Source organism: Zootoca vivipara, chromosome 4 (genome assembly GCF_963506605.1).
Source record: "Zootoca vivipara chromosome 4, rZooViv1.1, whole genome shotgun sequence".
In the NCBI taxonomy this organism is placed as follows: domain Eukaryota; kingdom Metazoa; phylum Chordata; class Lepidosauria; order Squamata; family Lacertidae; genus Zootoca; species Zootoca vivipara.
The window spans coordinates 44,311,618-44,337,743 of record NC_083279.1 but is presented as its reverse complement, the minus strand read 5'-3'; the positions used below and the strand labels follow the sequence as shown (position 1 = coordinate 44,337,743).

Here is a 26,126-nt window from a genome sequence, read left to right as displayed (position 1 = left end):
CTTTCCTTCTTTTGTCCCTCCTCGCTGCTCCTTCACCAGCCAACCCTAGCTTCTCCAGCTTCAGTGATGTACAGATTAGGAATACTCCTTCCTTTTGTGCCTCCACTTGCTGCTCAATGCTTCTGCTCTCCTACCTAGTAATTTAGAGGGTTGTTTGGGACAGGAGATAATGCAGAATATAATGAAGGGGGAGAAAATGTGTCAGATGAATGCTAGGGGGCTCATTAACAGATAGGAGGGCCAAACATGGCCCATGTCTATGGTATGTAGTATGCAATTAGCGGGTGGGTGGGTGGGGTGGCAAATGCTTTTGTACTTATTAATTGCAGAAAGTATTGTAAAACATGTTACATTTTAATCAAATTTATAGAGTCTAATGAGATAATTTACAGCACCGGAGAAACTTTGCAGCATCCATGCTATGTTCCAGGATCATGTTCACAAATATCTTCTGGTACTTTTGAGAGAATCACCAACTCTGAAGATTCTTTTGCAGGTATAATGTACAGGCTTTCTTTACAACCACAAGGGCTAGAAATGTTTGTTAATGACAGTTTAGATTTACAGGGTTGTCTGAAGTTAATAGATTCTGCGTTAGATTCCAAATCCTGCAGCATGGCTATAGCTATATAGGCTTCCAGACGCCTGTAGGTTTAAGTCACAGGCATCCCCAAACTGCGGCCCTCCTGATGTTTTGGCCTACAACTCCCATGATCCCTAGCTAACAGGACCAGTGGTCAGGGATGATGGGGATTGTAGTCCAAAACATCTGGAGGGCCGAAGTTTGGGGATGCCTGGTTTAAGAGGCATTCTTGTTTAGGAGATATGCTATGCAGTGGCTATGGTCCTACTCACACAACAAACAAAACTGACTTAACTATGCTAATCAGGATTTTATGTATGTTCCTGGACAGGATATCAAAACAAATATCACATTCTTGGGAATCAATATTAGAAAGTTTCAATAGATGTTGCTGCTGAGAAAAAGAATATCAGCTAGTTTATTAGCTGTCTTGTGTGGATTCACACTAAAAGACCAAATATAAATAGATTAAACAATAAATATATAAATAAATGCCGGACTAAATGGACCATTAGTCTAATCCAGCAGTAGTTTTGAAATCGACAATCTGGCTTCTATTCAAATGGAATGATTTTAGCAGGGTTGGCCAACCACAGTTCTTTGAGGGAGGGATATTGAAATAATGCACCACCGTGCGCCAGTTCTGCTATTGGCACTTGCTTGAAAATCATAGAATTGTAGAGTTGGAAGGGACCCTGAGGACCATCTAGTCCAACCCCCTGCAGCCTGCGGCCTCGCTCCACGCTCTACCCAACTGAACTACCGGTATGCAGGTGAAACTCACAAAACAATAGAGGGGATTTTAACTACCTTAGAACTGTTAAGGCCTGCAGTTGCAGGAAAACTAATGCAGATATCCTTTTGAAATTTGACAGCATTCATCCCCGCAATGGCATTCCACACCTACAAATGCCATCAGATTCTGTCAAAAAGAAAATAGATTTGTACCTTTAAAAAATAAAATAAAAAGCCAAAAAGCAAACTTTAGATGTGGCCAGCACCTCTTTGTCTGGAATTTGCCAGCTTTTACCCAGCTAGGAGAGAATCGTATACCTGCAAATTTCATTTGAGACTGTCTTAAAGAAAATGAAATAAAGTTAGTAATTTGAGTGATTTACAATGCTTTGCTTTTCCTGAACTGAGGTTCACATCTGAGTTGCTGAGTAGTCTCTAAAGCAGCCTGAGCTGATTTGGGACTATTTTCTGAAGCGCTGAATCTTGTGATGAGTGCACACCTCTACTTAGTACACTGCTGGAACTGAAGAAATGTCAATGCATTTATTATCAGCTGATCTAATTAATCATGTTCCAGTATGGAGCTATACATTGATTTAGTCTGCTAATGATTTCTTCATAGTAGTGTAGCTACTGATCAGCCACCACAGTGTACAAACACACCCAATGTCCTTGGTTTTCTTTCCAGCAGAAATCAAACGTAAAAGAAAGTAAGTGCTTTACTACTACTTTGTGTTCTAAGAAGTGGTATAATTACAACTAAATTCAGATATTTTTCTGCAGAATTGGAAAAGATGCTTGAAATGCTGAAGAGTGAATCTACCTATCCAACTAGACGTGCTAGAAGCAAATTTGAATCATTGGTTTTTCCTGATGAAGGCACAGTGGAGTATGCTTTTCATGAGAAAGTCATTTCAGCAGTTCAGAATTGGTTTACTCTCTTTGGTTGGTCTAAAGGGCCAAATCCCATTTCCGTTCCACATTCTCTAAGACGGTATTAGCTCATTACTTTCTCACACTTCCTGCCTTTTAAATAGTGAATGTCTTTTTCGTTTGATTAAAAGAACTGTTTTACTGGAATTTTACTGAGATCTCGGTAGGAGGTTGAAGACGGGGAGAGGAAACACCACAAATATACACAGCTGAAAGGGGACACAGCTCTATGTGTGCCTTGATTCGGTTACTTTCTGACCACCGTATCTCTTTAAAATACTAAAAAATGAGTATATATAACATGTTTGCTGTCCTCTAGTTATAGCAGGTGGTATTGGACTAAGTTTCACTCAGAGCAGATCCACTGAAATTAATGCAGCTAACTTAATTATGTTCGTTAATTTCAGTGGGTCTACCCTGATTAAAACTTAGGTCAATACCACCAATTGACTGAAATGCTTCCCTTGAGTCACCTGATTCCCAGGGTCCTAAAAACAGTACCAAAGCTGGATAGCTTTATACCTTGGTGTTTTTTGTTTTTGTTTTTTTTTAAAAACTTATATGGTGCGGCAAATCTTTTTTTTTTTACTTATTTACCTTTGTCTTCCACTAGCTAGAAAGGCTTAAATTTGTATATTATTTTTCTTCACTTGTGGAGGTTCACTACAGCCCAACAGATGTATTTTCTAAACAAAAGGTAACTTGGTTAAAAAACCGTAAATGTTAAATTTGGGACATTTTGTACATATGCATGTGCACAGGTTGTGTCTAGCTCCACTGGGTATTCTGTCACTACTTATATTCTGAGGAGGAACAGAAAATATTCATGCACCATATATACTATATGTGTTTTATATATACAAACATTAATTTGTATTCTTCCTAATTTTTTTTAAGATCTTGGGAAGTTATAGGGCCTGGTGGCTGAAAGAAAAACTGTGTCAAAAACTGAATGGCAGTGGTATGGTATGGTTTGGCGCAGATTTCACCTGTCCATTCCATCTCTGCTCTGCCTACCTGCCTGAACCTGGGATGCTAGTAGGGATGTTCAAGTTGTTCTTTTGAATATATTTTTTTTTTACAAATTAATTTAAGAGGGATGCGTAATAATAATGCCAATCAAATAAAGTCGTCTAGAATAAAAATAGCAATGGAAGGCAATAGAATTCTTGTAAAGCAGGGCTTCCTTGTTGAAAGATTTATTACTAGTTACCTGCCAAAAGAGATTTAATGATCTAACAGCACATAGGTAAACTAATTGATTATGATATGGTTGTAAAAGGCATCTTACAGAATTTTTATTTTTATACCTTAATTTATCAGAGAAGACAGAAATAAACAATCCAGCACAGATGCATTTAATCAATAGTTTAAAGTTTCATATAGTGGTTGTGTATAGATTAGGGCCCAGAGCTCTATATGTACACTGGTGTCTGCAGATGAGCACCAGAATCACTATAGCGGAGTACATATTTCATAATTAATTTTCTAGCCAGAGAGTTATCACATTACTAATGTGTTTTAATATTAGCTTGCTTTTAATAATGAAATAGAGTTGTTTTTATTTCTTTGCTCAGTGATGTCTGTAAAATTCAAATGGCTTCATCTGATGAAAAGCTTAGACAAAACCTTGGTAAAGATATAAGGACTATTTATGACCTGCTGCTCCATTTGAGTGGGCAGTCGCTTCCTGGAATTAGTTCAAGCCAGTCGTTGCCATGTGACCCCATACAGCGAGTGGTGCAACTTCACTGGCAGCATTCTACAATGATCACTTTTCTCAGGTGAGTGTTTTAAAGATATTTTGCCATTATGTTTTGTCTAGTTGAAAAGTATTCCTAAGCCATGCTTGACCAGCGTATGGAGGGAGTAGTGTGCTGGATGGGGGCCAATAAACTGAAGCCGAATCCTGACAAGATTGAGGTTCTGTGGATTTGTGGTTCCTGCATCTGGGAATTAGGTACACAGCCTCTTTTGGACAGGGCTGGTTTCCCCCTGAAAGCTGGAAGCTCTGTTGACTTGAGTAGCACCAAGTGCCTATTTCCAGCTGCAGCTGTTTCTTTTTAGATTATTACAAAGTGCTCTCCATGAGGCTGCCTTTGAAAAGTATTCAGAAGGTGCAGCTAGTGCAAAATGTAGCTGCCAGAGTTCTGCTAGGTCTGGCCCTCAGGGACAACTGAACAGCAGCCTTCAAAGATCTGTGCTGACTGGCAGTTAACCACAATTCAAGGTTTTGATGTATAAGCCCTAAGCAGCTAGGAACCTGGTTATCTGAGGACGCGTATCTCCTTAAATGGATTGAGACACTATTATCTGAGTGAGCACTTCTCCCCATGCCACTCTTCCCCTATGTGACCTAAGATCTACTGGGGAGGACCTCCTTGTACTTCTAGCTGCAAGAGGTCTAGGACCCATCAAAAGGCCATCTCAGTACAGTGGTACCTCAGGTTACAAACGCTTTAGGTTACAAATGCTTCAGATTACAAACTACACTAACCCAGAAATAGTACCTCAGGTTAAGAACTTTGCTTCAGGATGAGAACAGAAATTGTGGTCCAGCGGCGCGGAGGCAGCAGGAGGCCCATTAGCTAAAGTGGTGTTTCAGGTTAAGAACGGACCTCCAGAACGAATTAAGTTCTTAACTAGAGGTACCACTGTAATAGTACTCTAGTTGTGAATGCACTCCTCCTATAGGTTGGCTGGCTGCAATGTTGTTATAAAATAAGGCAAAATGGCTCAACACTTTTTTCATACCAGTCTTTCCACAAGGGAGACCTCATTCGACCTGACAAAAGCTGGTCAAATGGTGAAAGGCACAGATGTTGCCCAATATACATAGGTTAAAAGGTGGCACCAGAGCACTTCACCACTCAAAATAAATTCAGGTCTTCACAGCCTGTGAATCACATGTTCAAGAGCTGTTCAGGTCCAACGAAACCAAATGTGGAAGTTTCTGCAGTGAAGGCAGTGTGCTAAGATTTATATGAATGTCTAGCATCACAAATAGGCCACTGTGGCCACATTAAAGTTCTTTTGATAAAGAAATTGCCCAATATAGTTAATAAAATTGACTTATTACCCCATGTTTCACTCAAATACAAATTCCAGTAACTATGAACTAGATTGCAAAATGACCGTGGCTGGAAATGCTGATAAGGATGTTTAATTCTGACTGTGACTGCTGACTGGGTAAGACAAAGGAATAGGACACAAGTAATTCTTTTAAAAAGGAGAAAAATGTGTCTGCCTTATTAAACAAAGAAATCTAGGCATACAGACTGAGAATACTTTTTCATTATAAACATCTAGTGAAATATACTGAAATTAATACCGCAATTTCCTATATTTTTCATAAGGTTATTGTAGTGAGTAGTGCCCTTGATTTTTAGGACAGATTTCTTGCCTGCCTACTTTGTGCAGAATTTCATAGCTATATATTTCAAATGTGTCTGCACAGAAAAGGGTGCATGAATACAGTGCATCAGTGAAGAGTGTGAGAAAGGAACTTCAATTTCCAAGACTTTATTTATTATTTATCCTTTATTCTTGTTTCTATATTGATCTTAGAGGTCAAGGAGCATGCCTTCCTCACATTTTGCCTCAGTTTCTCCTTGACTTTGAAGATTATAAGAAATGGGCCTGTTTACAGCTTATGGTGAAGGTAATTTTATATAATGTAAATGTATCAATGCACTTCAATCTTGATCTTGGGCTTAATTTTAAGCATAAAGATTAAGAACTTTCCCCCCACTGGCATAGACACATATAATGCTGTGTTTAATTCCAAATGTGCTATACTTGCTACTATTTTTAAAGTTTGCTTGTGACTTACTTACAGTGCACATTTATGCTCTCTACCTCATAATAATGTTATGTAATGGAGGGTATGTTCAGTTTTGCACCAAGTTGCTCATCGGAGTGCAAGTTGGGATTTGCTTCTTACTAGATGCCAGCCTATTAACAGACAAATTTTTGCAGCCCATGAAGCCCATGTGATGTGAATTCAGTTGTAACACTATATGCATATCCTCATGCATTTACTGCATTTCTACATGTTATACATGGTGATTAAATTAGAAAGCAATAGCTAATGTTTACTGTTTACTGTTTGCTGTTGTCCAATTTAGAACAAAATCAAAGTATAAATCACAAGTTTCTCATATTTATCCGAAGGTTGGGTCGTTTGATTCTAATGACAGTTATGTTTATGTTTTGGATGATTGTCTATTTGAAGCCATGAGCAAGCGAGCTTGGACAGATGTGTTGCTTCAAATATACAAGGTAAGATCAGCAAACTTGTACATATGTCTTAGGCAGGGTTCAGACATAATGTGAAACTGTGGTTTGTGCTAACCCTAAGTTAAGAATCCATGCAGTGGTTTGAGCTTTCAGGTGTACAGCAGACAAACCATGGTTTAGAACAGCTTTCTGCTTTTGTTTCTCATCTGCTCAGCCATGGTATGTTATGATAGGTATGGGCAGGTGAGTCTATTTTTTCAGTAATCTCATTGTTAATATTTCTAAACCTATTTTATCCTAAAATATGTGATGTTTGCACTTTTGGCATTTTGGTACATTTGAGCTGAGAACTGCATTGTAAAATTTGGAGAAGTGTGAAATTCGAAAGATAATTATGTTCTGAACTGCACATTAGACTAAAGGTACAGATAAAAGGTACATAGACTTCACGGGACAAGGGTCGCTTCTGAAGCATAGAGCAGAAGTAAAAGGGAGAAGATAGTTGCCTTTTTGTTAGAGCAGGATCTTACCATTAGGTAGTATACTTAGTAAAGAGTTTGTGTAAGATATCTCACTTAGAACAGCAGGGCTTATTCTAAGTAAATCTGTGTTTGTTGGTTATATAGAAGAAAGTTTTAAATAGTTTGTCCATTTTAGATTTTGGTTCTGCACCGTGTCTCCATTGTTGAAGACGATACCGAGAGCAATTCAGAAAACTTCGAACATGTTCCACGTATAAGTGCTGACCCTTTGTCTAGTAATATATACTCTTCATCTGAAAGAATTCTTCTTATTTGGATGAACAGAAATTTTGAGAAGACACGAACAATTGTGTGGAAAGACAGCAAAAAAGGTGGGAGGAAATCACACCAACTTGCTAACTAGTGTTCTGCTGGTAGTCCTGGTTTTTTATGTGCAGGAAGTTTATTATAAAGATTTTTTAAAGAGAGATTTAAAAATAAGTTTAGAATTGGTCAAAACATTCTAAATGCATTCAGGTCTTTAAATATGAAGCTGTCCCTCTTGAAACGTAGTCCCTCTTGAAAAAGTAATTTTTGAGGCCATTTTTTTTCTAAATTGGACATTTCGGTTATTTTATTCTTGAACAAAACGACTTCTCAAAGTCTTTTCAAAGTCTCAGAACAAAGGCATCCTTTGAAAAGAGCATTTTAAAAGTCAATTGTGTGACTTATTCACCTCTCTGACAGTACTATGCACCGCTCAAATTTTAGTTGTTGTTTTATTATACCAGTGAAAATGTAAAAGCGATGAATGTCAGTATAATTCTTCTTTCGACACCGACTGTGACTGCAGTGCTGAGTTTGATCTTTAAGTAGTTAGATTAAAGCAGTCTAAGTTAGAAAAGCATTAACATTTAAAATAATGTGCAAAATATTCTTCTGATATGAAATTAGTACTTAAGAATATAACTTCAGTTTGGTGTATATGATGCAGAATTACTAAGCTATTTTATTTAACCAATTCTCAACATAATTTTATAATGCATTTTCTCTAAATTACTGCCCTATGCCTATGACATTTCCCTTCGTTAATGACCCGATCTTATTCACTAATGATCTGATCCTGTTCCATGCTGTGCCATCAAAACAGGGTTAGGATTAGTGTCATGTGGTGCCATAACACATGTTTTTGTGCCCGTCTTGAGACTCAAACTAACTAGTTCTCTAGACAGGTCCTCAGCCTGTGTTGAAAGGAAAAAGACATTTTAACTAGGACTGGAGGTTCATGAAGCCCACACAAGGCTCAATTATATTACATGCTTAAGAATGTTTATGCAGACCTGTTTCCCTGTATCCATATGGTGTGTCCAGCAGCTGGAGTGAATCAAACGCAGCGTTAGAACAGATCAAGCCACAGTCCGAATAGTGAACTATTCATCCAGGAGCTACTCCAAGAGCTGAGACATAGAGAGAAAAGGTGCTATGTACAGGAAATGCAAGGATGTGCTGTTTGAGAGCGAAATAAGAGTGCCACCCCATCTGACACCCATGCTCAAGAACTACAAGACTATTTAAAGGATTTGTGCCACAAGCCTTGTGGTAATTCTGCATCATATACACCATACACACCAAATTGATATTATATTATTAAGTATTAATTTCATAGCAGAAGAATATTTTGCACATGAACTACCTGTTCGTATTTCCTGTGCTCAGGCAGGAGAAGCCAGCAGGATGTGATAGAAGACTGGCAGCAGAAAAGACGGACAAGTGCTATAATAAACAGGGATACTGAGGGTCATACTATACCTGCTGTTAAATGAATCTGTCTCCATGGTTAAGAGATTGACAGTGCCATTCAGGCTCATATGTTCCTTTTTTCTTCTCCTCCACTCCCTTCTCTTCCAGTTCAGTTCTATCCTCCCATTTATTTCAGTTCCAACTATTTGGGAAGGGGCGGAGCTGTACCGCCTTGCCAGTGGCCTTCCCCCTTCATTTTGACAGCTCACAGGAGGATTGGGAGTTGTGGGTGGGTGGGTGGCGCACCATTGCCCCCCCCCCACTCCCGGGCTACTTCCGGGGCAGGGGAAGCCTCTCTCGAGCTGTCAAAAGGAAGAGGGAAGGGAGGAAGGCTGCTGGCAAAGCGGCATGCCTCCCTACCCCCAGGAAGCAGCCTGCCATGGGCGGTTCGCTCCACCCCATGGGCAGCTGCCCCCTCAGGCATCTCCCCCCCCGGGATGCTCACTGAGGCCACACCCTCCTTGGACACTTGCCCCACCCCCATTGTCCTGCCTCCAAGCGCACAGCATGTGTACTGCTCCAGGTGCTGGAGCAGCTAGCTCCGCCTCTGGTCAAGAGCAAGCCAGAATTTAAAGGATATCCATGCCCCGCGCCCCCGTTAGTAATGTCCTGTGTCACTGAAAACCCTGCATGAGCAGATTGCCTGCATGGATTCCTCTGGTTCTGCAGCCTGAACATGCAGAACGCTTGAGGGCTTCTACGGTTCAGCTGTCTGAGAACTGCTTTCGTTTGCTTGTTTTAAAGAACCCATTAAAACCAGTCAGGTAGCAATTCTACTTGAAAGTCTAGCACCGCATAATAGCATTGCTCTTTAGTGAGTTGGAGCAAAAAGCACCTTTAGTTCCATGCATTGAAATAAAATCTTTGAACTGGATACTATTGAGATGTCGGGTAAAATGACCGGTCATAAGTTTGATCTTGCATGTGCTGTACCTTCTTTTCTTGATGTTGCCTTATGTTATGTTCTCAGGCTCTTTGTTGCTACAAGAGCACTAAACAAAGTTCTTTTCTATACTGTATAGATTTTCCCCCACAGTGATAATCTCTTAAGCTCTGACACTCATCCAAGCCATCATAAACTTTAGAAGCCTTTAAAAACTTGTTTAAATAATTTTTTTACCCATGCTACAAAAGCAGTTTGGGACTACTAATGGAAGGTTTGTTTATGCCTTCCGAGACTTTTACTTCAAAAGTCAGAAGGAGATAATCTTAAATGCTAAGTGACATTTCTGCTATGAATTATGTACCTCTTTGTAGTGTGAATTTAGTAGTAAAATATTTTTATTAAATCTTTTTGGAAGAGTGGGTGCATCTGATCTCAGAACCTGAAATATGGTCAGGGTATACAGGTGTTATATGCATATTAACATGAATATCTATCTAAAATTTGCTAACAATCCCAGATGATTTTTATTTCTGAAAAATAAGAAGCTGTATTCAGATATTTACAATATTTACCAGGGACTGTCAGTATCCTTATGTAAACTTCAAAATTCATAAAATGTTGGGTATTCAGTGTAATGTCCAAAATCTTGGCTGTGTAGCAATGAATGTTGACAACAGTCTAAACAGGATAGTCAGCAGAATATTTCTGATAGATGAGAACTAGGCCAGCATCAGGGATTGGGATCCTTAGGTAGCTGCAAAGATCCCAGCACAACGGGACTGGAGCCTCCTCCTTGTCCTCAGTGCCATCAGCATGTGCTCAGTTGCCCACTTGTTCAGATCAAGCCCACATCAAGAACAGAGACAAGAAACAGAAGTGGCTGCTTTCAGATCCTCTTCCATCATGAAGATGGGGCCCAGTTCCCTTTTGCTTTCCAGAGGAAGATGGTGAATGGGCAAGTAAGCTGCAGTTGCAGTTTCTCCTCTTCACTGCTATTGGCTTGTCCACCAGTAATTGTAATGTTGGCGAGAAGGCACTTTTGATAGCAAGGCAACAAGCCATCCTTGCCCCGTCTGATTTTGGTCAATGAAGGTTTTTTCTCATATGAATTCACTCAACATTGAACTGCATATGCCCGATTGAAATTTTTTAAAAATTATGTATTTTGCAAATACATAATTTTGCAGTTGTCTGTCTAAACAATTCTAAAGTTACAACGTAGACCAAAACACATAGTTTAAGAGTAAATCAACAAAATACATATAAAATACAACACACATTTATAAAGCAGTTAGAACTTTGTGGGAATCATACATACAATTTGATTTTTAAAGGGTGGGACTGCTGGGTACAATGCTGTGAATAAGAGTCTTGGGGGCAATTTTAGGTCACCATGACTACCAGCTGACTATTTAATGACAATTATTGCATAGAGTGACATAAACCCCATGCTCCTTTATTAATTTTGCAATAGCTTTGCTCAACCTTTCAGTGCAGCTGAAACCTTCTAATTACTTTTAAATATTAAAAATTTCCAGGGCTGGGTTTTGGAATTGGGTTACATTTTAATTCATTATGGTGTTTACCTATGACTCTAGTGCAATGCAATTTTGGGTGGTAAATATTCTAAGTGCTGATGTGTTAATTATTAAAGCCGAGTAACATAATTGTCAATTAAGACATATGGGGGTTCTAATTAATGCATTTGCATTGCACATGAAAAGCAAATAATTGTTAGGGCTGAGATAGCAAAAAATAAAAAAGGGAAGCAGAGGTAAAACTAGTCAGCTTAGCTGGGCATCAGTAAATGGAATCTGTTGTTTTATTTACATAATAAAATATTTCATTTGTTAGAGAACTAGCTCCAAATAAGTACTTTAAGAGTGCTTCTTGAGTTTGAGTGCTAATGAACAATCTGTGTCTAGCAATTTTGAGCTTTAGGTATGGTGTATATATAAGAGTGGGATGAGGGTGGTGCTGTGGTCTAAACCACTGAGCCTCTTGGACTTGCCAATCAGAAGGTTGGTGGTTCGAATCCCCGTGATGGGGTGAGCTCCCATTGCTCGGTCCCAGCTCCTGCCAACCTAGCAGTTCAAAAGCACGCCAGTGCAAGTAGATAAATAGGTACCGCTCTGGCAGGAACGTAAATGGCGTTTCCGTGCACTGCTTTGGTTTCGGTGTTCTGTTGCGCCAGAAGCGGCTTAGTCATGCTGGCCACATGACCCAGAAAAACTGCAGACAAACACCGGCTTCCTCAGCCTGTAAAGCGAGATGAGTGCCGCAACCCCAGAATCATCTGCAGCGGGACTTAACTGTCAGGGGTCCTTTACCTTTACTTTAGGAGATTTTCCCAAAAAAGAGAGAGCCATTTTAGGGTAACATACATGCATCATTTGCCAATAGAAAATTCAAATGAATGCTTATCTATAAATACTTCCATGTGATGAATAGCCTGTCTATAGATCAGTCTATAGATCTATTTGCAGGATCTGATGTAGTTGGGCTTCATGTGATCTTCATTCTAAAGGACAATGAAGATGTCTGAGAACTGAAAGCCTACCAACATAATTTGGTGAGGGGACATTGCAGGAGAGAATTAAACTACCATTTATCTAGGAAGATTGGGTAGACATACTTGAAATATTGTACTATGTTTATAATACGATTTTTTCACAAGGAAAAAATGCAGGAGTTTTGTCAGAATAGGCTCACAGATTCTTCAGGGGAAAACATTAAATTCTCATTTCAAACAGGTGATATTCCACCTACAAGATGGATAGTAAACTTTGATAAAGATCTGCTTGATGGCCTTGTCCTTGCTGCACAAGTAGCCAGATATTGCCCTTATTTGGTAAGAAAGTTTTTCACTATTTTGATGGAAACATTATTTGCTAGTTTTAAAATACTTGTGTTGCATAAGAGAAATCAGTGTTCAATGTATTGATAGACAATTGATAGAAAATAAAAAATAAAAAATGCCATGATCACCTTGAGCTTGAACAGGAGGGAAATAATAAGTTATCCATCTCTCATTTTGCTATTGTGCCAGCTACCTATTTTATCTTCTCCCTAATCTTTCCTTTTCTTCCTTCACAGTGCTCAGACTCATAACTTAATAGCTTCTGTTATCTGAGTCTTTCATTCGAGTCTCTGCCTTGTAACATCCTTCTCCCTAGGCTCTCCCTTCTCCCTTCATTTAAAGCTGTATTTCTGCTTCATGCCCATCATCAAGACCCACTTTTCTTAACCACCCTAAATGCATTCTATGTGTTCCCTCATTGCCATTTTGTACTCTTACTCTATTCCATTGTCTGTTCCTAATCTCTTCCACTTCCAATCCAAATTGTATTATAGTGCCATATTTCACAATCTCTCTGTTGGGTAAAGTGTCCTTTGTTTTGTCTTTGCTTATGGCTGCAGCTAAATAAATACACACTGGAACCGGTGCATGATCTCCAGATTCTTGTCCCACAGTGGGTTCTAAATTTACCTCTACAGTAAATTCATAGTGTGAATGGAAGCCATTAAGTAGATATGAAAACACAGGAGTTGGTTGGAGTTGGTAATTAATTAATTGCTTTTCACATATGTCTCAAAGTCATTTACAAGCAAACCATAAAAACAGCTTTAAATAGTTTTAAAAGCTGTAACCCCACCCCAGAAGACAGATTTAACAACAACATAAAATGAACACCTAAGGCAGAGACCTTTTTTTCCTACTGGAAAAGCTTGTCAATTAGGTAATTGAGTAAACTGACTAAGTGGTTTTCTACTGACCAAATCACTTTGTTTTGGAGGTTCCTGATGCATAGCTGCCAAGTTTTCCCTTTTCTCGCGAGGAAGCTTATTCAGCATAAGGGAAAATCCCTTTAAAAAAGGGATGACTTGGCAGCTATGTCCTGATGAAGCAAATGGGGTGTAGTGTAGCACCTACTTTGTGTTGCTGTACATTGCCATTTCGGTCCCCAGAATCTCCAGCTGAAAGAATCCCAGGTGGCCATGCTAGGAATGACCTTTGAGACATTGGCGAGCAACTGTCAGTCATAGCAGACAGTAGTGGTCTTGATGAGCCACTGTTCTGACATGCAGTAAGCCAGCTTTGGTGTGATTCTTGGAGTGGCAGCAACAGTAAGTGAGGAATTGAGGTGAGGGAGTGCAGCAACGTAAAACTGCACCTTTCTGAATAAGGTGTCATCAAGGTGTGTAGTGCCACAATGTTCAAAGGAACAAAGAAAAGGACCAACTGTTTTTTTTTAATGGAAATGTGTGAGCTCTTGAAGACAAGGCAGTAGAGAGCCTGATGTGCAAGGAAATCAGAAAGTATCAAATAGGAATGTTGATTCCAAATCCTGAACTAGGACCTATTTACTAAGATTATTTAGAAGGAGTTGCTTTTTAAATCTCATCTGCAGATTTCAACGCACTTTGTGAATATGTACACTAATCCACAAACTTCCGAAGAATGCCTTCACAATTGCCTGATTCTTGTAAATGCTTTTCATGCAATAAGCCTTGACATACATGTACTGGTAAGTGGATCTAAGTTATGAATGGTCTATGAACGGTTTTGTTCTTTATTCTTGTATATTGGGATAAGTAAGTTAACTTTTCATAATGGCCTTGCTAAAAGGCATTGAGTAAAACTATTTGAACAGGGCAATCTTAAAAGGGCACTGTGGGTGCCTACTGGCCAGGGTGGAGGAGCTCCCCCCCCTTTTTGGCTACCCCAGCAGAGAGGCCCAGATTTGTGCAGGTGGTCCCTGGCAGGGCTCCCTAACTGGCTTAGCTCTCCGAGGCCTGAGGCAAGGTTAGCCGGCTGCCCACCCCCCTCTGCATGGGCCTGCCACATCCCCTTACCTGAACATGTTAGGGATTGAACCTGAGACTTCTACATGCAAAACATGGGCTCTTACTATTGGGCATCAACCTTTTACCTCACTGCAGCTGTTAAATTAGCAAAGCAAATCAGAAAGTTTGCCACTGAATTGTAGCTCAGACTTGAGGTGAATCAACACAGTTGAACAAAGGGGCTGGAAATGTAATATATATTTTGGTTTATGCATAGAAAAATAATGGTTACCTTCATACAGAATCTGAATGCTAAACAAATGGCCTTGCTAGATTCAGTCATTTACTTGCATTTTAAACCCAAATTACCATAAAATCCATTGGGTTAGAGAGTGCATTTCTGCCCTGCAAATAAAAATATATATTAACAGTTGTGATATTCATCTGCTTTACTCTAATTGCAGAAAGCTGCATTGTACTTTTACTGCCATGAATGGTGCCATATTTTATGAGATTATTAATGAACCAATTATGTGAACTGGTTAATCCTTTTTTTTTTACTGAGGTATTCTAAATGATGTGGGATGCAGTAATGGAAGGGTGGATACATTTAGTCCTAAATCAGTATCTGTGAATAACTGCATCCGCTGAATTTCAGAATGCTTGTTTTGTAGAATACCTTGCAGCTTCAATAATTTAGTAAAATGTAAATGATAGATCTCTGTGACAATGTAAATATGTTTTTATGTTGAAACTTGGTGAAAATGTAATCTCTATTAGCTAAAGTAGTTCTACAATCCTCATTTTCAGCAGCCATGCAATTTATTACAACACAATGAAAGTAAAATTTATTCTCTGTTTCTCAGTGAAATATACTTTCTATGTCTTGGTGTTTGAAAGCTTAAATTCTTGTGTCTAGGATTTACCCTTTGCTTTTCTTGTTCCGTTATGTATGAAAAATCATTGGTCAAGATGATAACTTGATATTGAAACTCCTTCATTTATAAGCTTTGGTGGGGGGATCTTTATCCACAGCATGAACTTACTCTGTATCTCTTTGAAATTAGGCTACAGACATTTGTGATCCAAATCCAATCACAATGCTTATGCTTTGTGTCTATTTATATGAGTGGCTTCCCCAGTATTTACCTAAGAAATCTGTCGAGTTTGCTGGTCCGCTTCATGGTACTGTTGTTAGAAAGGTACTAACTGTTTTTTTTCTACTTTTAAGTGACTCCTTAAGGAAATTACATTGTGGGTTCCTTGTGCTGGGAGGAAACAAAACTTTAATCGCTGGTTTAGTATTATGTTTGAACTAGGATTGTGGTTTGTTTCTCTCCCCACAATTCAGGCTCTGTATACATGGTTTGGCTTACTGATCAATTTTTGGGATTGTTGCTTCTTCCTCTGTGCATGAGCAGAGAGGAGCAAAACAGATGCGAAGGGCATGATCATGGCAAACCATTAGCTATGGTTTACCATGATATGTGAACAAGACCTTAATAGATGCACTATATAAATACCACTGATTATGTGTTGCATATATTTCCACAATATTTCAGTGCTGGATGAAAGGCAATCTTTTCCCCATGTAGCAGGACAATTCCTACTTGGAGTGGCTTTCTGGAACATGGCAGCTCAGACATTACAGCCATCCATTAGTGTTATCACTGGTGATAAGGAGCCCTGTACTTCCCAATGTGCTACATTGTACTGACAACAGAATATTGTGCAAAATAAACCGAGATCTTGCATGGTTTTTGCTTGAACCTTCCTGGGCTCTTAATATCAGTTTCAGAGGTCCTGCTCTGGGCTGACACTAAAAGTCCATCAAGACAATGTTTACCAGGAGCAAGCCTGGCCCTCTGCCTAGTGGCCTTTAAACAGAATCTAAATACTTTTTCCTCTCACACACAAGCTTTTTATTGATTTTATTGCTACATGAATAACACACCCCTACCTGGCATTATTTTATTACACTATTTGTTCACAATACCACTATTTGTGGTGTTGTGTTTAAGAACATTCTAGAATAAACTATCTGGTGAGAGCTTTCAGGAAAGGTGGGATAGAAATAAAATAAAATGTTATTTGTTTATTTATTTGCAACAGATACAGTTAAAAAACCCAAGTATCAAGCCGTTGGTTTACACTGCTACAATTTTAGGAAGAGAATGTGCTGATTTTTCATTACCTAAAGGAAATATGGTCACCATTCCCCCAAAGTAAGTAGCCTTCCATTTTGTTTTACTGAATGAGATAGTCTCTATTCCTTCTTTATCTTTTGTAGGATATTTTGCAGAACAGCAGGTGTCTGGATGAGACATAATGTTCCCAGGTTTCAAATCACAGTGTATATTAGAAGCATGCTATGGGCTTGTATAATCCCTTTTCACTTGCTGGCTTTCCCTCTCAAGTATGAGGAGTGGAGGGAGTGTGTGAGCCCATGATGTATTATGTCTGAACCAGATCGGGGTAAAGCAGCAAATGCTATGTAAAAGCTTTCCCCCGGTGCTTGATCTCTAAATGGATTCCAATAAGGAGCTCTTCCTCTTCAAATTGCCATTTTACGTTTCTTGCAAATAGTTCAATAGGTTGAGCAACACAGATCACCCCCTGCTGTACTTTGTATTAATCAGAATTGCTTCAAAACAAAGTGATGGTACAAAATTAACCTTCAATGGGGAAAAATATGTCTGAAACCTTAAGATTTCTATAATTCAGCTCCTGTTGCTCTTTATTAACTTATGACTATCTTTATTTTATTTTTAAGTTAAGTGCTTATGTGTGAGACAATTTTAGGGCTCTGGTGATGGAGAAAATGAAGCTGGAGAGGAGGAGGAATTGGAGAGGGGTCAGATGGAAGTGGATGCAGCCAAAGGGGGCATTTGCAGTGTTGTGGAGGAGCAAGAGGGAGCATGGGGAGAAATTAAGGGGAATATGTTGATCTCCCTCCCTTCTTAAACTTCCTCATCTTATATTCCTTAGTACCTCCCATAATAGAAACAAAGGATGACTAGCCCTCAAATGTTTTGTACTACCTTCACACAATGTATTTGACTCCTGGTACCATGGGTTGTCTTCAACATGAAGTTGAAGACTTCATGTTGAGCTACATGAAGTATACAACTCCTCCTCATTAATTTAAGCAATCCGAGGTAATCTTCCAAGTCGGAAGAAATAAGAATATAAGGATATAAGATGTTGTGTAAATAAGCTTATAGATAAGTAAGCTGTGTTTTCTTTTCCTTTCCCCGTCTGCTTTGTAAAATTCTATAAAAATAATAAAAAGCTTTATTTTCTAACTGTATGGAATTTTGCCAACTCTAGTGCATCCTGCTTTTTGACATTTTAGCACAGTAGGTTATTTTTAGTCAATAAAAATAATTTCATGTAAGCGACTTGCTTAAATCTCTCGTTTTTAAAGGTTGATAAAATTGGGAGTTTAAGAAGTCGTTGACATAACCTCCTAAACAGCACTTTGTCAATACATTTAGCTATGTTTTCTCCAGAGTTAATACAGCATGAAGTTAGAACAATAATGTACTTGAAAAGATGTTTGTTTTCTAAAATCACCTGTTCATGATTATCAACTAAGGTCTGGATGAACTGTATAAAATATTTAAAACAAGTGCTTTAAAAGGATGAAGAAAATAATAGAAACTGAGCTTTGTAGATAAACTGATTGTATCCTACACTTGTCTCCTACAGCTCAGCTTGCATAGGCATGGCAACTAGGGACACATCCCTTGGACCCCCACATAGTCACACCACATTTTATATATTGTGGGTGGCTGAGCACACTGCAAAGCAAAGCAACAGTGGGGCTCCCATTGCTTCGTGTCTTAATTTTCCCAACATGTCTCTGGGCCCCATTTAATACCAGATCCAGAAAAAGAACTCTAGAGCATCTGGTGAAAATAAATTAAATACTAATTTGAACAGAAAGCAAATAACTTGGTATAAATTTTATTCAGAAATTTATAAATAATGTAAATTTTACTTTAGGTTTAATTTTAATGGCTTACACAAATCTTTCTGTGCCAGTTTTAGTCAGTGGTATTCTGTTCATTTTTTATTTTTATTTTACTATTCAGGATTCTTTTCTAGGGCTTGTAAGGCTTATTCCCCCCCCCAATGTTCTTCTTTTGTCAAATATATATTCAATACATACTTTTACTAGATTTGAAATATTTATTTTACCATTTTGTGATTTATTCTGGGAAAGACTTTGCCATAATGCCATTACAAAACGTATTGCTGTATTTCCTGACTTAGGAGCCAAACAACCATAAACGTGGAGTTTACTAGTCGCTTCCTGCATCCTGCTGAAGCTGTGCTGTTACTTATTACAAAGGCTTTAACTGGAGTGGTTGGGGCTACTATGGCTTTCTCCTTGATGACAAAGATCAGTCGTATTAAACCTGCTGTAGGTATTATGCGCTTAATGGGTAAACTTGATAAATTCTGTAGTCCATTAGAATCAAGTTTTCATGTGTGTTATAGAATAATAGGCCATATTTATTGTTTGTTTCAGATAGCAAACACCCTAAGATATTATATAGTGAGTCCATGTTTAAAGATTATTGAAGATGCTGAAATATCTATTGCATAATTAAAACAGGGCTGAGGAACCAGTGGTCCATGGTTCAGATGCTTAAGTGGAACATCCCAATCCACCACACACCATGCACCTTTTTGCCCAGCCTCCCATTTAACAGGCTTGAAAAAAGCCCAATTGCTGTGAGAGGTATATTTTTTGAGGAGGAGGGATCCCAGCTGGAAAGAGCTAACTCTCCCTGGGCACTGTGTTGCCCAGCCAAAAATGGTGCCCCACACCACAAAATGTTAACATGCTCGTTTGAAGCTTAATTGCTGGAGGCTGGAGAGCAGCGAGTGAATGTGTGTCCCTCAATTTTGGCCCTGCCTGCTTTGGCCCTGCTCATCACTGCCTTGCAGACCCTGAATATTAACCATGAAGGAATGTGTCCCTCAGGCTGAAAAAAGTTTCCTCACTGTTGGCCAGTTCCGCTCATGTCTGAACATGAATTTTACATGGGTATTCACAGGAAGTGCTGATTTGGGGAATTAGCAATGCTCCTCTTTTGATTCTTGCTAGAGACAGTTGTGCACAAACCAAACTGCATTGGCTTTGAATACCTTTCTTACTTTGAGGGATTTAGCACTGACCAGTAAGGAGACAATATTAGTGTGGTTGCTCTGGAGAGTTAGCAATAACTAAACTGTTGTTGCAGTTGTAATAATATTTATTTATAAAAGAAGTATGGTTGAATGGTAAGAAATGCAAGTACAGTACAGTATAAAATGCTTTAGAAGCAACAAACAGGCACTGAAATGCCACCAGAGAAACATACAGAAGAAAAAGGGCCAAGAATCCATTGCACGGGATAACCCAGCCACAAGTTGCCTGGAGCACACCTTTAGTTACTGTTGCGAAGAAGGGAGAGACCAGAGGGTAGAAAGTTGCTTTATATGGAGTTTGGAGTTAAGAGACATAGAGACTTAGCTTTCCGTTGGGAAGAGTGAAAGAATTATGAAGGGTGAAAGGTTATATACAAAGTCATCCTTTCCCTCATCTTGTGAGAATCAGAGACAGGCAAGGAAATGGAATTATGGAAAATAGGAAGAGGTAAGAGAATTGAGACTCTAATATTAGTTTTCCTTTCTTGTGGTAAACAGAAATTGGAGATGGAAAATGCTTGGCTTCTTTGCTGCAACCTAGAGGTGTGCTTCCAGGAATTGGCAGGCAGCCCTATCAGAGAGAAGGGGTTATTTAGTAAACGGTCTGTGCACAATAGCTGAAGTAGTTGGTTATCAGAAACACAAGATGAAACTGCCTCTCCACAACCACTGGCTCACGTGTTCCTTGTAAATCCACCATTTTCTATTAAAAATAGAAAGAGTCATCCTTTGGAAGACAGCAACAGATGCCCTCCTGCAGAGAGCTCCTAGCTAGTCCAGGGGGAATGAGAGAAGTCAGATGTAAGGGTAAAAGGAGAAGAGAAGGGTCAACTCCCACTGGGTGTGCCAACTCTAGGGAGCCAACATTTCTTCGCCCCCATCTGTATTTGTTGGAAAGGGGCTCTTTTGCCTTTTAACATTTCTATGAATATTTTATTGACAGAACTTTACACTTTTTGAAGTGTGCATTGCACTGCCATTAACCAGTGTGTGTGTGTGTGTGTGTGTGTGTGTGTGTGTGTGTGTGTGAGAGAGAGAGAGAGAGAGAGAGAGAGAGAAAGAAAACAAAAAGGTCAGATTATTTAAAAATATAATTAACTCTGAATTGTGAGCTATAAAACTAATGCCTATTTCATTTACTTACAGGGTGTATTAAAATGCAAATCTCCATGTTATGAACTAAATGAATTAAATCTGCATGTTATTAGTCCTTTCGAAATGGATGGGCCATTCAGGTATCACATTAGATTGAAATGGTTTGGTTTCTAGGCAGTTCTGTATATTACTTCTTTCCATAATTTTCTGTTTTTGCTTTAAACATTAAAAACCAGTAAATGTCATCATTTACCAGGACACAGATAAAATGCTCTGAATTATAAAGAAATGAATGGTTTCCCAGGCATGCATTATTAAATTTATCTGTGTTAAATTTTTTAGTTGTTTTAAAGGATTTTGCATCCTAAATATGCAATAACCTGATGATACATTAGCTTTGACTTTTTCTCCCCAAAATGATGCTTTTGGCCATAGGCATTCAACTTTTCTGGCTGCAGAGGTTTATGCCATTTTATTTGTCTCTAAGAGGTTGGCTAGAGGCTGTAATCACCCTGGAAAAGAAATTTTCAGATTTAAGAGTTTTAAAACAGCAATATAAAATACAAAATAATAAAAACTAACTAGTTAAAAACAATAGATAAAATACAATAAAGCATTTAAAACCAACATTAAAATGCTGATTGGTCAACATCATCTGCACCTAGAATTCCACAGCCTGTCTGAATACAGAGGTCTTAGCCTGCCAGTGGAAAGATAGTATGGAGGGAGCTACTCTAATCTCTCTTGGGAGGAAATTCCACAATATGGGAACAGCCACAGAAAAGGCTGAAAGTTATCCAGAACTTTGGAATACCTGGAAGTTTTTGTTCTTATAAAGAAGACATTTCACCACTGCTTCTTTTAGATATTGAGGTGGGACTCTGCCTTGATTTAAAGAAGCATTCATTATTCCCATTACCCACTCCAGCAGTCTCCCAACAACTGCTTTTATAAGCTGGGAGGGACACCTTGGGTAGGGCTCATCTCTCCAAGGATTCTGTTGTCTAGGTAAAAAGTACATGAACAAAATGCTTAGGTTTGCTTATTAAAGTATTTTTGCAGACTTTGGGATGGGTAGCTCAAGTGTTGCTGTATTCCTATTTTTGTAAATTGTTTGTTTTATTACCTTTAAATATTGTAGGCTTTTTGCTAAACTGGAAATATTTTTAGTATCATTTTAGTTGAATCAACCAGTTGCATCACTGAGCCAGAGAACTTGGATCAACTCAGCCATATTAAACAAGATAAAACGAAAATGTAAGTTTTCAAAGTTATTAACTCGCAGCTCAGTGAGAGATAATATAATTCTGTCGTATCTTTTTATACTTCCTTAGCAGTTCGAAAGCATGTCAAAGTGCAAGCAGATAAATAGGTACTGCTACAGTGGGAAGGTATACAGCGTTTCCGTGGGCTGCTCTGGTTCACCAGAAGCGGCTTAGTCATGCTGGCCACATGACCTGGAAGCTGTACGCCGGCTCCCTCGGCCAATAATGCGAGATGAGCGCCGCAACCCCAGAGTCGATCACGACTGAACCTAATGGTCAGGGGTCCCTTTACCTTTACCTTTAGTAGGTTATTGCACTATGACACTTATAGTAGCAGTTAAATGAAGGAATCCTGCAAGAGTGTAATTATACAAAGGAATGGTACATGTGTGCGTGCATATGCACTGTGTTTCTTACACCCCCCATTCTGGTTTAATGGGTGAGAGGAAGGACCAACCTCACGCTTGTCTTTTTAAAGCAGCAGACATTCCTTGTGTATATTGGTCATTATAGAAATAATGAGGTTTGCTAGGTGAATCTTGCCTATCGGCAGAAGCCCTGGGCAAGGGGTTCCACTTGCGCAGTGTTGCTTTCCCCCTCCCCCCCAATATTGGGCTTGGGGGGTCAGGAGACCCCACAGAATAGCATGTAGGCAAGGAGGAAGGGGATCATTCTGTCTAGCAAGTTGATTTGCTTGCACAGTCAGAACTTTTCTGCTAGCACAATGTGAACTCTATCCAGATGCTTAGAAAGTTGAGGTAACTATAACTCAATAGCTCCTGTGTGAAGTTCCTGTGTGAGCTACCTTGCTGAGGACAAAAGCATGACCTCCTCTCCATCAATAGCTTAGCACCAGCAGTTTCTGTGAATGGGGTTTACATTGATATCTCCTCATCTATATTTACTGAAATTCTGTGGTTGAAAAATCTTATATATGCATCGAACATTCACTTTGTACCTGATTACGGATGGAATATTTCAGTATTATTAACTTCTGTTATATGTGGTATAGCCATCCTTTCCACAATGGTAACTTTCCATATATGAGGTAAAAAGAAACTATCACATTGTACTTAGTAAATTTATTTACCTCACTGTATTCCTATAAGAGTTACAGGTAGGTAGCCGTGTTGGTCTGAGTCGAAGCAAAATAAAAAAATTCCTTCAGTAGCACCTTAAAGACCAACTAAGTTTATATTTTGGTATCTGAAGAAGTGTGCATGCACACGAAAGCTCATACCAAAATATAAACTTAGTTGGTCTTTAAGGTGCTACTGAAGGAATTTTTTTATTTTCCTATAAGAGGTTTCTGAAAACTGTTTGAAATAGGTGGAAGCTAAGAAAATTCTAGTCCATTGAAAAGGCGTGACTGTTTTAAAGATCCTCCTAGAATTGGGGGCAGGAGGAAATGCAAATTGAGAATCCCTGCTATAACCTAAGTTCCTTGGTGTGGTTTACCAATGCAGTTGTACCTTGGTTTAAGTACACAATTGGTTCCGGAAGTCTGTACTTAACCTGAAGCGTACTTAACCTGAAGTGAACTTTCCCATTGAAAGTAATGGAAAGTGGATTAATCCTTTCCAGGCAGGTCCGCGGAGTACTTAAACTGAAAGTACTCAAACCGAAGCATACTTAAACCGAGGTATGACTGTATATGAAAGTCTTCTCTTTGAAGGCAATTCATTAAAATATATGCTTCTTCTTCTTCTTCTTCTTCTTCTTCTTCTTCTTCTTCTTCTTCTTCTTCTTCTTCTTCTTCTTCTTCTTCTTCTTCCTCTTCTTCTTCCTCTTCTTCTTCTTCTTCCTCTTCTTCTTCTTCTTCTTCCTCTTCTTCTTCTTCTTCCTCTTCTTCTTCCTCTTCTTCTTCCTCTTCTTCTTCTTCTTCTTCTTCTTCTTCTTCTTCTTCTTCTTCTTCTTCTTCTTCTTCTTCTTCTTCTTCTTCCTCTTCTTCTTCTTCTTCTTCTTCTTCCTCTTCTTCTTCTTCTTCCTCTTCTTCTTCTTCTTCTTCTTCTTCTTCTTCTTCTTCTTCTTCTTCTTCTTCTTCTTCTTCTTCTTCTTCTTCTTCTTTATAGTCTTTATAACTGATGAAGCTCACATTAACCCTAACATTGCTAATTTCATTATTCTGCTGCAAGGTTTAATTATGGAAAATGTAATCCTGTTCCACAGTTAGATAATAGCAAGAAATTAGTGTGACTTGTATGTTCTGCAGCTGATTACTGTCTTGAATAACATACATAATGACATTAATAGGCATGAATAACTTAGGTCCACAATTTCAATGGGCCTATTCTGAGTAGAATATAGTTGGATACAAGTTGCTGTATAATTGCCTTATCCGTTGTGATGGCTTCTAGATTGACCTATTCAGACAGTGAAATTTGAATATTTGTCTCTTAATCCTACTGTGATCAAATGTAGCCAGGAACCAAAGTATCATGAAATACGTTTTGTGAAGCCAATAGGCCTTTAGTGTCATTTTTTGTGTGAGCAGGCATTACCCATGATTTTCTTTTTTTACTTTTATGCATGATTGATTAGGTATGATATAGAAACATAAGTGCAGTACTGTCATTTTTGTATCACTACTCAACCTTTGACATGGCACAAAGTCAAAGGCATAGTTTAGATAGTAGTCTCATAATTTTTTTCAGTTCTGGAACCCATCTTTAGCCCCCAAATGCATTTGGGGTTCCACTTTATTATATTTTACCATATGCCTGTATGGTGGCAGTACTGCTGTTAAACCGCAAGCTGGTTTAAATACTCATAATATTACCTCACCTGTGATCAGTATGGAATAATATGGGTTTTAATACTATATAAGATAAAACTAGGAGATTTTACTCAGTCATCAAAAGATCAGAATCCACAGCATAACAAATAAAAGGGGCATCAGGCTAAGAACAAGATACAGGATATCAAACACAGGAGTTTCAAGGTTTCACTATGACATTTGTGTTATATTCTTTTGTTTACATTGATGTTAGGAGGTAAGCCAAGTCATAGAGGGACATTATACCTTTTCACATGGAGAGAAAGTATACTGAAAATGAAAATAAGTATAAGAGAAATAGCTGCCATAAAGGAATATAAAACTGCCCATAGGCTTCAGTCCTAAGCCACTTGCTGATCAATTAGACATTTTCAGCTGTGTTTAGGATTGAACCGAGGAAGATCCTTCAGTGACACATGGCTATCCATGAGGTAGTAAGTCATAATCTCAAGGGAACAATTTGAATTTACAATTACAAATTAAAATAAGCCAGTTAACTATATAGAATTGTAATTGAAAGAGCTTAGATTAACTGAATAGATTGTTGGCTTAGGGGATTCCTTTGAGACTCCAAATAGATTTCGGAATTGCAGATGAGGACACATTTTCAAATTCAAGGTTACTCCATTATAATAGTTAATGAAATAGAAATTCTTAGATTTTGTGGCCTTAATTAGACATTCAGGTAAATTACTGGGATTAAGACAATTTGCTGGAGGAATTAAAGATCAGATATCAAGATCAATTACCTCATATTTGTTATACACATGTGATGCTATATTCTTTGCAAGAACATTTAGTGTAACTATTTAGGAAGTTATATCAGTGAAGGAAACATAAGGGGCGAGATTAAAGAGTCTTAATGAACTAGGTAGAAGATTGGTCTTTGTCCATGGAGTTTTCTTGGCAGGGATACTGGAGTGGCTTGCCAGTTCCTTCTCCAGGTGGATCACGTTTAGTCAAAACTCTCCACTATGACCTGTCCATCTTGGGTGGCCCTGCATGGCATAGCTCATAGCTTCTCTGAGTTATTCAAGCCCCTTCGCCACGACAAGGCATTGATCCATGAAGGGATGATCGCCAAAGAATTGATGCTTTTGGCTGATCGCCAAAGAATTATGGTGCTGGAGGAGACTCTTGAGCGTCCCATGGACTGCTAGAAGATCAAACCTATCCATTCTTAAGGAAATCAGCCCTGAGTGCTCCCTGGAAGGACAGATCATGAAGCTGAGGCTCCAATACTTTGGCCACCTCATGAGAAGAGAAGAATCCTTGGAAAAGACCCTGATGTTGGGAAAGATTGAGGGCACTAGGAGAAGGGGACGACAGAGGACAAGATGGTTGGACAGTGTTCTCGAAGCTA

General features: G+C 38.7%; 1 protein-coding gene across 2 annotated transcripts in view; it reads left to right on the top strand.

Moving 5' to 3' along the window:
- Positions 1–26,126, top strand: part of CFAP47 (cilia and flagella associated protein 47) — a 194,532-nt gene that overhangs the window by 49,396 nt on the left and 119,010 nt on the right. For both annotated transcript variants that reach the window (XM_060273534.1, XM_060273533.1), the window contains exons 28-40: positions 371–496; positions 2,102–2,312; positions 3,829–4,035; positions 5,819–5,912; positions 6,425–6,532; positions 7,148–7,343; positions 12,391–12,488; positions 14,050–14,166; positions 15,493–15,627; positions 16,538–16,650; positions 18,704–18,854; positions 20,774–20,862; positions 21,893–21,979. In XM_060273534.1, the coding sequence (XP_060129517.1) occupies positions 371–496; positions 2,102–2,312; positions 3,829–4,035; positions 5,819–5,912; positions 6,425–6,532; positions 7,148–7,343; positions 12,391–12,488; positions 14,050–14,166; positions 15,493–15,627; positions 16,538–16,650; positions 18,704–18,854; positions 20,774–20,862; positions 21,893–21,979 (1,732 nt within the window). The remainder of the gene's footprint in view (positions 1–370; positions 497–2,101; positions 2,313–3,828; positions 4,036–5,818; positions 5,913–6,424; positions 6,533–7,147; positions 7,344–12,390; positions 12,489–14,049; positions 14,167–15,492; positions 15,628–16,537; positions 16,651–18,703; positions 18,855–20,773; positions 20,863–21,892; positions 21,980–26,126) is intronic.